General features: G+C 35.4%; 1 protein-coding gene across 1 annotated transcript; it reads left to right on the forward strand.

The window, feature by feature from the left end:
• Positions 1-176: 176 nt before the first annotated feature.
• LOC132299107 (ATP-dependent DNA helicase 2 subunit KU80) lies at positions 177-12,285 on the forward strand. Its single transcript, XM_059795565.1, has 12 exons — positions 177-358; positions 1,376-1,468; positions 1,542-1,593; positions 3,666-3,797; positions 4,438-4,841; positions 6,111-6,397; positions 6,510-6,705; positions 6,804-7,010; positions 10,390-10,557; positions 10,649-10,972; positions 11,743-11,873; positions 11,999-12,285. The coding sequence occupies exons 1-12, from the start codon at positions 344-346 to the stop codon at positions 12,066-12,068; spliced, it is 2,079 nt and encodes a 692-aa protein (XP_059651548.1). The 5' UTR covers positions 177-343; the 3' UTR covers positions 12,069-12,285.
• Positions 12,286-12,912: the final 627 nt, after the last annotated feature.

Here is a 12,912-nt window from a genome sequence, read left to right on the forward strand (position 1 = left end):
TACCCTAATAAGTTACTCAGTGAATATCTGATTGGGCCGGGACGTTGACTGGCCTGCACAGACTGGATGGGCTTCATGACCTAAACCGAGAACCATCTGAATAGCTTTATCGGGTAGGGTCCAAAATTGGATCTGGACCTTGAAGCTTTTATCCCTTTTCCTTTCCTTCCCTTTTCTTTCGTTTCAAAACCGTGTATCCAAACAGGCGGAGAGGTAGCATAGAGCGGGAAGAGGAACCAATCAGTATAAGCACCGTCCACAAATTTTAAATATAAAGCCCTCTTTTTGCTTTCAAGACTTCTTCGAGAATCATCTTCTCTCTCTCCGACTCTCCCTCTCCAAAATGGCTCGAAATAAGGTAAATTTACAGTTGTATTTTGATCCAGTTTATCATGTTTCTGTTTTATGTAAGTGATGAATTCATCCATTATGGCCAATAACTCTGACGAAATTCAAAAACCGACATATTTTTATGCAAATTTAGCATTTCCGATTTTCGTTTCAATTCATCATAGTAGTTAATTTGATACCTGTACTTCAGTTGAAATGAGAACTCTTGGCTAGCGTTTTGTATCCGAACTACAAATATATATACATATATATAAATATATGATTATTGATTTTGATACCCTCTTTAGATTTTGGGTTTAGGGTTTAGGCTTTATTTCAAATTCATAGGCTTCATTTCAACACACACTATGGAGTATGGACTATGGTATCTCCTCTTCCTTTTATAGGGACGGTTGAGGGCCTAAATCGCCATGTATCTTACCTACGAAAATTAGTGGAATCAATTGAGTTATGAACATCCGGTCAATGTACTATGAGGTTCAGGATTTGTTTTCACATTTCTACTTGTTAGGATTTGCTTTAAGAACTCGGAATTTTTGTGTATATTTGCCATGCTTGTGTATAAACTGTGGAGTAGCATGTGAGAGTCCATTAATATGTACGGACAGAAAAACCATAATTTTTTTTTTTTTTTTTTAATTTACAGATAGACAAAATGAAAATGTTCTATGCAAACAATCCATATGAATTGCTTGCTGTGGCAATGTATGGGCTGTAATGCAAGTTGTTCATTAGTTTGTCACAACTTTATGAAAAGCAAATTTACTTTTGTTTGAAGTTACAATTGTGTGTGATGTAACTAGATAATTGGGGACATTTTCTATGGCAAAAGGGGGTTGCACAATCAAATACAGTGTCGGCAAATTAGGTAGGAAAAAATTCAGAAGTGATAAAAACGTTAGGATCATAAACTGTAGAAGTATGATGATAGCTTCCTTTTTTGGTAGTCGTGTAAATGGACACCATTTTTCTGCTGTATTAATAATTATGAAAATGTATCTTTCCCAATGCTTTATATTAACAGGAAGCATTGCTTTTGTTGCTTGATGTGGGTCCATCAATGCATAATATTTTGCCTGAAGTTGAGAAATTGTGCTCTATGCTAGTACAAAAGAAGGTAAGTTTTTCACTTTCAAATTCCTTCCCTTTTACAAAGTTTATTTTAATAATATTTTGTTGTATCTATGCAGCTTGTTTACAGCAAATATGATGAAGTAGGAGTTATTTTGTTCGGAACTGAAGGTACTTTTATGCTTTCCTAAGTGATATGGAGCAATGATACTTCTATAAGGGGTGTATCCACATCGTATCCATGTTGGAATCTCTCTCTCATTAATGTGTGGATACGCGTTTGATACTTCGTAAACATATTTAAAATTGTGTACATATATATATTTTTTATTTCTAACACGTAAATTATACTTCGACCATGTATATTATACTTCTAATGCATGTTTAACAAGTCTTAAATAATGAAATACTTCTCAAATACTTGGAGATTTAACAAGTCCTGAACAATAAAATGTAACTTTTTCAGGATATTCAAAAAGAAGTATCAAGATGTGTATCATGACTAATTTAGTCTAAAGTTATTTATGCAATATAACTCTCTAATTCTCATTGTGATCATTAATGAACTTGGCAAAGACATAAAAATGACAGATTATATGTGAATTTTTGTACATTATTATCATCCAATATGGTGGTTGCAGATATTGGTAAGGGAAAATTATGCTGGTCTCCTCTGAAATTTTAGAAAATAACTCTCTGATGAAACTTCTGTAAAAATAACTGTGGCACCTCTTGTCAGAGTTTGACAACAAAACTGTTAAATTATAAGTGTAATTTGCAATTTTACCCTCACCTTATTTAATAGTTTCTAAATAAAAATTAAAATGGAAAATACAGTTATGCCCTCTTTGAACCTCCTAATTTTCTTTTCACGCCCCTCTTAATTTAAAATATATATATATATATCAAATATATTATATATATGTGTCAATTTATATTTAATGTATACATATAATTACTAACTTTAATAAATAATAAGTAGCACTGCATCAACCAAATCACATTATTTACAAGCCTCCATCACTGCCAATGACCATGCCCAATGAAACCTCTGTCGCAGAACACCACTGCAGCGTCCTCAATTCTTTGTGGTCCACGTTCCATTCAACCTAGAGCGCCAATGCCATTTACATCTAACCAACCATAAACTCAACCAATTGCAACTATTGTCAACTTACTGCAGACAATTGATGTTGTCACGGGCAACCCAACCATTCAAGTTTATTCTAACCGAGTTCTAGATTGAAAGGAAAGGAAAAGAGTAGGAGAAGAGTAAAGGGGGCAATAAGGTGGTGGCTACTGAATAGTGACGAGGAGTAAAGTGGTGAATTGGAGAGTCTGTATGACGGGATAATATATATGTGGTATATGGAATAGGTTGAGAAAGAATAGATATATGGTAGTAAAGCTCTTTGTCAAAACGATCTGGTTAAAAATTTATATTTGTATGTATCAAATATATAGAACCTATAATAGGACCCCAAGTAATTGGGAAAAGGTTTGGTGGTTTTTGTTGTTGTTGTTGTATAGAACCTATAATAGGAATAGCATATGTATATACGTGAATAGAGTGGGAAGAATGGAGCTTGGCGAACTGAAGAGCCTATACATAGAAGAAGACCCACTTGAGTGTTCATAGAGAGAGAGTAGAAGGAGGACAGAAGGAATGGTAGAAAGAAGAGGTCTGGGTGATTGTAGGTATAGTAGTATTTTTAGAAGGATAAGTAGGTGTAGTTTTGACATTTCATTTCAAAGAATGGTACTTTATCATTCAATACAAAAAACTTGAACGGACCTAATGGCCCGTTAATGACAAGGGGGAATCTATAATTTCTGCAAACTTGAGGTTGAACACAAAGTTTTCAAAAGTTTCATTTCAGGGTGTTTGTTAAAACCTCAAGGGAGGTTGAAGTAATTTACCCTGTTGGTAATTAGAGGGATTCAAGAATCAATAACTTAACCGTTGTATATTTTTTTTTTTTCTCTCTGTGGCTACCTCCCAATATTTGTTTCAGCAGCTAACTACGAAGAGATGCCTGTTTAGTTGAAATAATATCGTACTTTTTGCTAGGGCGAGCATCAATGTTGCCTTTTGGTCATTTATGTTAAGAGTACTTTTGTTCCTTGCTTATTTTCAGTGCTGTTCAGAATTCATTTTTATATATTGAGAAGTTGTGGCCTTTCTTTTTTTCTTTCCAATTATCAGGAAATATTGTTGAATGTGCTACTCTTGAAATCTTCAGATACTAATAACCAGCTGACTAAGGAAATAGGAGGATATGAACATGTGGTGGTTCTGCAGAATGTCAAAGTTGTTGATGGGGATCTTGTTGAAGCTTTACATCAGCTTCCTCGAGGAACTGTTGCTGGTGATTGTATCCATGAAGTGTGCTAGATTAGTTTGTGGAATTATATATTCTCCAATGCTTGTTGAAATTCACATCACGGTAGTTTTATTTCAAACATGCGTCTTCTGCTTCATAGTAGTGCCATCCTTAGGTTATCTGGCATCCTAGAAATTGGTTTTTTTTTTTTTTACAAAGATGTCACTGTTCTTCTAATTGTAGTTCCTCTGCTTGTAAAAAGACTCAATCATACTTCTTTGAGTATTGTGTGAAATATGATTCATGACTACTAACTCACTTTTTTTACTGGATTTCTATGTTTGACAAATTTCATCCGTTAAGCCAACTTGCCAAGATGTATGCAGGTCCTTTTCTTTTGGTAGGTGGAAGTATGTAGGTTTAGTATAAGGTAAATAGCTTATGTTTCAATTGTGGCATAGCATAAGATTGTATATGGTATGTTGAATATATGGTTATTTTATTTTCCTGAAATGTGTTAGTCTATCAATTGCTTCATTGGAAGGGTTGGGGGAGACTTGTCTTACTATTATTTGTAAGTTGGTTATTTTACGAAGTGAACTCAGTTTAGTTGTCTTTAGGTTGTGACTTGCTTATATATTTGCATCTATTCTTGATTTCTTGATATGTGATGCCTTGACTTTGTTGCTAGTTCTCGATGCCATTGTTGTTGGAATGGATATGCTGATTAAAAAGTATGGAATAACTAACAAGGGAAAGAAACGTCTTTGCCTTATTACCAAAGCACTTTGTCCTCTTAAAGATCCAATGGTAGGAACAAAGGAAGATCAAGTCAACATCATTGCTAAAGGAATGACTGAACATGGCATGAAATTGGAATCTATAGTTGCGAGGGGAAAGCAAAGTTGTGTTGCAAACAAAAGAACAGTGGAGGAGAATGATCTTCTTTTGAGTATATTTTCGACTAAAACTTGTTCAAAGACCGTGTATGTTGAGAGTCCTGCTTCATTATTGGGTGCACTTAGAACTCGGAATATATCTCCCGTCACAATATATAGGGGTGATTTTGAAATAAGCCCCAAAATGAAGATCAAGGTGAGAGTCCAGCAAACAGTGCTGTCCTTTTTCTTATATGTTTAATTGTTGTATTTTACTGTATTGTCCCTATATTAAAAAAAAAAAAAAAAAAAAAAAAAAAAAAGGGTTTTACAGGGAGGAAAATTAATTAGTTTGTTATATCATTAGGAAAAAGATGTGACCTTATGCATTTGTTCCTTTTACTTGTAGTAATAAGATTTTAGACGATGTCATAAGCTTTGTTATAAATGATATATATTGGTATATTAAAGATTACTCGGGAAGCTTTCTTTTGGGAAAATTGGGGCTTTCCGCTACCACGGCTCATTGATGCTTTCTGTTTGTTCATCAATTGGCCTCGTTAACTAGGAAAAAAAATTGGCCTTTTTCTGTTGATATGCTGCAAATGGATTTATAACACTGGACATTCTTTGTGATGCGGCTATATGTTGGTGTGACCCAAATGGATGCACAAAGTGCACACAGTTGCTTATCTAACTTTATGTGCTGTTATTTTTTCACCTGCATTACAATCTGAGGTTGGCTCTTTTTTTTTCTTCCTTTTTTCTTTTCCACCTTAAGCTTTAGAACTTTAGTTAATCAGAGAGGATAGAGTGAAGGCAGTTTTATACCAACTTATTTACATATTAGATTACACAATGGTTGTCTAAAGTTGTAGGCAGAACTCTTTTGTAGTTTGGGGGCTTCTTTAGTTCTTTTAGGTAACAAGACAGGACACCCTCAATGAATCTTGTAAGTTGGTGGCAGAATCATTCTTGGTGACTGTTGAGCAGAAATGAACTCATTTGAATCCCTTGGGGCTCCACTGTTGACTTAGACAAGCGTACAGAATTTTGGGCTTTGTTTTCCTTCACCTAGAGTTAGTACTAGTAGCGTAGAGGTATGGATGAATGTCCTTAGAAAGAAACTCATGATGCCACATAGTTCCGCGTACTGCAGTTAGCACCCAGAGGTGAGTGGCAGAATGGGCAGCATCGGTGATGGGTGATTCCACATGTTTCATTTGGTGGAACCTTGCGGTGTTGTATAATTGAGCATTCTTATAAATGACATAACAATAAAATTGCGTGTATACGATTGATGTTCAGAAGCTTTATTCACGTTATATTTTGGAGCCAGATATGCTCATTCTTTCATATGAACTAATACTTATTTTATTGTTTTACCATTACAACTTGGTGGCTATTAGTGGACCAATTTTATTTTTTCCCTCTGAAATAAGAAAATAACATTTCAATATATTTTGTTGCTAACTTTAATTATTAGGTATGGGTTTACAAAAAAACATCTGAAGAGAAGTTCCCTACTCTGAAAAAATATTCTGATAAAGCGCCTCCAACGGATAAATTTGCCACTCATGAAATCAAGTTGGATTTTGAGTATAAAAGTGTTGAAGATTCAAGTAAGACTGTGCCCCCAGACCAAAGGATTAAAGGTTATCGTTATGGTCCTCAAGTAGTTCCTATCTCATCTGCTGAATGGGAAGCTGTGAAGTTTAAAGCAGAGAAGAGTTTGAAGCTCCTAGGATTTACAGATGCCTCAAACATAATGCGGTAAAATTTATCTGCTTAGACTGTCATATAATATGGTGTTGGTTAATATCAACTAAAATGATTCATATCTTTTAATATGTCTTTCTTGTCCCTATACATCATCTACTCAAAGGCACTATTATATGAAAGATGTCAACATCTTCATTGCTGAACCGGGCAATACAAAGGCCATTATTGCAGTTTCTGCCATTGCAAGAGCAATGAAGGAAATGAAAAAAGTAGCTATTGTCCGCTGCGTATGGAGACAAGGACAGGGGAATGTAGTTGTAGGGGTACTGACTCCTAATGTATCTGACAATGATAATATTGTAAGTCTTAATGTGAACTTTTACCCCATCCTTTATTTCAAACTGTTATTTAGCATTTGCCTTCTAATTCAACAATCTTGTTGGATTTTGCTGGTCAGCCCGATTCATTATACTTTAATGTACTTCCTTTCGCCGAGGATGTTCGAGAGTTCCAGTTTCCCTCTTTCAGCAATTTCCCTTCATCATGCCAGCCGAACAAACAACAGCAAGAGGCTACAGATAACTTGGTAAAGATGCTTGACCTTGCACCAACTGGCAAAGAGGAAGCTCTGCAGCCTGACTTTATGCCAAATCCTGTTTTAGAGGTACTTAATTATGTAATTATCATATTACTAGTTTAATGAAGTTGGCCCCCAGGCATGGACACACTATGCTGCAAATCCTCATCTGAGCAATTTAACCCCCCTTTTGTTTATGAGTATTCTCTTTACTAGTTTGGTACTCTTTCGGGTTTAAGATGGCATTCAGGAGTCTGATCATGGTTTGACATTTTATTTGCCTTTAGAGTGTTCTTTTCCCGAATGCATTGCTTCATTTTGCAAATATTCTGTTTTGACTATTTAAGCTGTATCAAAGATACAAGTGTTGGTGTTCAAGATGGACTTGAGGGGTCCAACTTTCTTTCCTCCAAAAGACTGTAACGGCGTATGATTTTGCATATCTACACAGGTTTAGCTGTCCAAAATTAACAAGACAAAGTAGTGTCCTTTTTCAATAGGAACTAGGGTTTTTTGTTATGTAGGATGAATGTTGTTTCTGGTGGAATTGTGAGCAATTATAATGTCGTTTGGCTTGTAATTGTTAGTTGTAATGGTTCACAAAACAAATTGGGCTAAACGTTTAGCCAGAAATTAATAATGCCATGCATAATCAAAGCATTGGTGAAAGTCTGAACCCAACCTACTTTTATTCTACAACACATTGAATCAGTAATTATTGATTTACTTACTTATTTTCAGAATATGTGTTCAACGTGGAACATGTTTGGTGTTTGAATTCTGACAATCAGGTTCAGTCCATGCCTTTTCTCAGGAAGCTAGATGTTGCATGTTAGTTTGTAGGATGATGAGGTACATATTGTTTTCAATCTTTATGATCATCATTTCTCAAGTATTGAAACATTTACTTCCTTTCATAAATGCCTTCCTCCCCCTGTTATTAGTACCCTTTAAATGTCAAACAACCGTTTTGGGCCTATTTAAGGATGCCTATGTAAATGCCTTCCTCCCCCTTTTATTAGTACCCTGTAGGGTTTCCCATGCGTTTTTACTCCCCTTCTATTTTTAGTCGCCTCACACGATCTCCACTGTCCTCTGCCAATGTTCCTTGCCACGACCGTTTCTATCATCAGAGCTTGCTATGAATGTCATCACCATATCTGCTAATGATTGTTTTGTGCATTATTTCTTCTTTTTTCTTCTCCCTAGTTGAAAGTATCTGACATCCATAACTCATCACTAACTTCTGTCATCATCATCACACCTCTTGTTCTTGCTGTTGACAGTTGACACGTAAGAAGCACGGACACTTTTATGAGGTGCCGTGTCAGTGTCAGTGTTTGTGTCCAATATCGCGTCCAGTGTTGTTAAAGACGCGCCTACGCTCGAGGCACAAGTCTAGAGCCTGTTGTCATCCCAGGCTCACTAATGTTTACTAGGTGTGCGCCTCGATTGCGCCTCGTCCTGTTTGTTAGGCGTGCCTCACTAAGGCGTGCCTCACTGATTTCAAGAAAACAAATTTGTGCTCTATTTTATGGTTGTTGGATGCTTCTATAGTTGATGGATTTACTTTTTTATATTTGATATTAATTTTTAGAATATTGATATGACTTATGAGATATGAATGTTTTTATGCTAGTGTAAAGGCGCCTCGCGCCTAGGCTCCAAAGGACCTCTAGCGCCTTAGTGCGCCTTGGGCCTTTAATAACACTGATCGCGTTAGACACCGACATTTCATGGACACTCCTAGACATGTGTCCGACACTTCATGGCTGTGTCTGTTAGTTAAAAATTAATTTTATTATTTGGACACTTAGTTGACACATCTTGGACACTTGGTTATCACATCTCGGACACTTGGTGACTTATTTCGAACACTTACACTTGACCAACACATCCTACACTCTTCGTCTTATATAAAACAAACACACAACTATCCTGGAAATAACATTATGGACATACATCAAAGTGTCAACCTCTAAGGAACAAAAACATAACTATAATGACAAGACTAGACAGTAATATCGTATATAATATAACATATTCTTTTTTATATTCGAATAGCGTCATCTTCTAACTTATGTAACTTTGTATAGAATTTATAATTAATTAAAATTCTATTATTGTCTCATTCAATAGATATATAAATGAAAGTTTTTATTTATATTAGTCGTGTCCATGCCATGTCCGTATCCTACTTTTTGAGAATTTAATGTGTCGTACCCGTGTCGTATCGTGTCCGTATCCATTCTTCTTAGGTCGACACCTTCTCACATATCTAATAATCTGAACTCAACTCTCTTGTAAGCGAGGCAGAACGGGCTGGGGATGGAATTGGAGAGGAAATCTGGGATAAGGGATGGGACTAATCCGAGACTTTAGCGGAACAGGCTTGGGATAGGAGGTCCCTGTCCTCTAGAGTTGCCATTGCAGGCCTATACTCTGAAGTTTGTTCTCTGGCTGTGTTCAGAGTTGTTGGCGAGGAGTGAAACCTATTGTCTACAAGCTCAAAAGGTAGTTTTAGCATGACAGCCTGCACTAACCGAAATAAAAGCCTCCCCTGAGCTTTAGCCTGATGGCTTTCCATGTTCAAATACGAGTCTGTTTTCTTCTAATGGAGTTTACTTTGGAAGCATATTATTTCCCTTTTGATATGTGTACATGTTTCAATGTTTCTTTTCAACTAGTAAATTAAGGGGAAAACCCTCAGGTTGTGATTTTCTTTGGAGTAAGTTTTTCTTTTTAATGCATTAGTTGTCTGACGTATTGCCAAACTTATTTTCTTCAATACCTATTCAGATGATAAATTAAGAGGTAAAATATTGAAAAGTTTGGAAATTTCTCATTAATTTTGGAAATGCCAATGATGGGAACAATTGCAGGTCAGGTTCTATGGTGTAATACTGATTTTGTGGTCTGGATCTCCTGGCTCCATGTTCCATGATATCTCATTTAGGATATTTCCTTAAAAAATAATATATATATGTATATGAAGAAGAAATACTTCTCATGAAGCTGTCTCTTCATTGAGCACAATAGCATGGTCTATGACCCTTTACTTTCAAAGTGAAACGAACATGGAAAAAGTAATAGCTAAAAAGGAAAAAAGTTCCATCAATTTAACTGCTTAAGTAGTGGAAAGGTGATTCATTTGGTAAAAAGAAGAAGATAAATACAAACAGAAGGAAAATGATGTAAACAGTATTAGAACATGCCATGATTATTGTAGACGGGAAGATTACGTAGAGGTGCACAATAGGAGTTGGACCTCATGGAGTTGATGTCCATTTTTTTGACTGAACAATCAGAAGAATGAACATATCGGGATCTAAATTTTGTTGTGTTGCTTTTTCGTTTTTATCTTTTTTCCCTTTTGCTTTACTTGCTTTTTTTTTTTTTTAATTGTTCTTTTTTCCCTCATGGTTTCTATAGATTGATTCTAATGGCGGATGTTGTACATTTTCAGCGCTTTTATCATCACCTTGAGTTGAAATCAAAGCAGCCAGATGCAGCTGTGCCTCCACTTGATGACACTCTCAGGAAGATAACTGAACCTGACCGGGAACTTCTGTTGCAAAGCAAGTCTGTCATTGATGAATTTCGCATGCACTTTGAACTCAAGGAGAATCCGAAGGTCATTTTTACTGAAGCAGTTCTAATTAAAAAAATTGTATAGTGCTATCAATTTCTTTAAACATTGGGTTTAAACTTGATCAGTCTTGCAGCTGAAGAAGTCAACTAGAAGATTATTAAGAGATAAACCTTCTGGATCAAATGAGGAGGGAGAGGCTATTGGGAATGAAGCTGTCAATTCTATAGAAAATGCATCTACTTTCAAAGTCGAGAAAATAGGGGACTCAACTCCTGTTCAAGATTTTGAAGCCATGATGTCTCGCAGGGATAGCCCAAAATGGGTTAGTAAAGCAGTCAAGGATATGAAAAATAAAATTTTTGAATTGGTGGAAAGCGCTGTTGAAGGAGATACATATCCATATCATAAAGCAGTGGAATGTTTAGTAGCTCTGCGCAAGGGTTGCATTCTTGAGCAAGTATGCCTACTTCCTTTATTCCTGCTCCCTTAATGATTTCTGTTGAATACATTCTTTTTTCTTTCTTTTTTTAATTTATAACTGGAGTTAAGTGCTAGATAGTTAATTATGGAATTTTTAGGTTTCATGTCGCATCTGATGAACTCTGTGTCTATATTATAAATACTGTTAGAAAAAATAGAAGTACAAGAGCATAATTATTTCCATTCTCATTCCAGTAAAATCATGAACAATTAGGGTGGCTTTTTTGTGACATTTTTACTCACAGGGAACACTTTGCATATAATTCTGCTGAATCGATCATGCAGTTCCTTCAAGTATGCAGTTAAAAAGCTATACCTATAATCTGTCTTCAAAAACTTGAAACTTCTGTCAAAATCACCACGCGTTCATCGTTTAGGGACAAAATGAAGCATGGAGATAATCTCTTAACTCCCTGCTTTCAGTTAAAACTTAAAGCCTATGAAATTCCACTGGAAGTCATGAAGTTGTCTATGTGAGACACTGTCAAAATGTCAATCTGGTAGTTATACTAGAGACTTGGGATTGAATGCCGCCTACATCGAAGGGTGGCAGCACCTTGGATGGTGGGAACGCGACCTCTTGTGTTGCTCTGACTTTGGACAAAAAAAGTTTCAGTATGTTGTAAAATGAGAATAGAAGTCGTTGTTAGTCTTAGGAATTTATTTCAACTGGGCACAAAAAAATTGTTAGTATTATAAATTATATACCTATATGGTTGGTTTTATATGAAACTTTATCCTTTGCAGGAACCAAAACAGTTCAATGATGTCCTGCACAATCTTTATAAATTCTGCCACGAGAAAGACCTCAACAGTTTCAATGAATTTCTTGCATCTAGAGGGATCATGTTGATCACCAAGACAGAAGCCATAGACAGGTTTGATATTGTCACATTTCTTTGTTATTCCAATTTCATAATTCCATTCAGAAACTGTTCACCATGTTCTCGTTGTTGATCAATATCGCTTATTTTAATGTTCCTCTTTCTGTTTCCCCAAGCAGTGATGTTACAGAGGATGAGGCTAGAAGCTTTATGGTTAAAACAGTGCCAAAACTCGAGCAAAGTCGTTAAGGAAATAACATGGTCTGCTCTATTTTGCTTCTTTTTGTTGTTATTGTGGTAAAATATTCGTTTTGTTGTATCGGATGTAAATTATCTGAGGTAACATGAAGATTAGCTTTAAGATTGTCCTTGGAGCTTCCATTATTGGATATATTATTGAATATGCTTCCGTTACAGGCTATATTTTGGATATCAGAGGACTATTAGGGGAACTCATTTAGTGAAATTTGGTGCTTATAGACTAATAGTCACCTTCCATATTGGGAGGAGTGGGCATAAGTGTACCTGAGATTGCAATACCAAGGGCTATACCAATCCTTTTGTAACCTTATGGGAAAAGGGAAAAAAAATAGGGGTTCCTTTGAATGGAGCTAATTGTTGAAGTAGTTTGTTTAAAAATTACAAATTGTTCTTAACAATTCTCTCTTAAATGTTATAATGTCCAATATGTAGGATATTGTGTTTAACCTAAGGGTCTGTTTAGTTGGTTTTTTTTCTTTTTTTCTTCTCCGAAAACTAAGTTAAAAAAATATATTGGCTTGCTTGGTTTAGTATTATTCTTAGAACAATTTTTTATTTTTTGAAAATTGAAATTCCGAAAATCATACAAAAACTTGTCGGTTTTTGAGAACTGCTTTATGAAAATTTAGTACAATTTTTTAAAAACAATTTTCAATTTTCAGAATTCTTAGGAACCATTTTTAGAGAACTGTTTTTAATATTTTTTATTTTTTTAAGTTTTTGAAAAACCATTTACTGAAAATTGAACTAAGCAGACCTTAAACGTTTTTATAAATTATTATTCTCCCAAACAAGCCTTTCAAAACTCAGTCAATTTAATCAAACGGAAAGA

The sequence above is a fragment of the Cornus florida genome, unplaced genomic scaffold, assembly GCF_030987335.1.
Source record: "Cornus florida cultivar Cherokee Brave unplaced genomic scaffold, ASM3098733v1 CherokeeBrave_3.0.0_Hap2_Chr03, whole genome shotgun sequence".
In the NCBI taxonomy this organism is placed as follows: Eukaryota; Viridiplantae; Streptophyta; class Magnoliopsida; order Cornales; family Cornaceae; genus Cornus; species Cornus florida.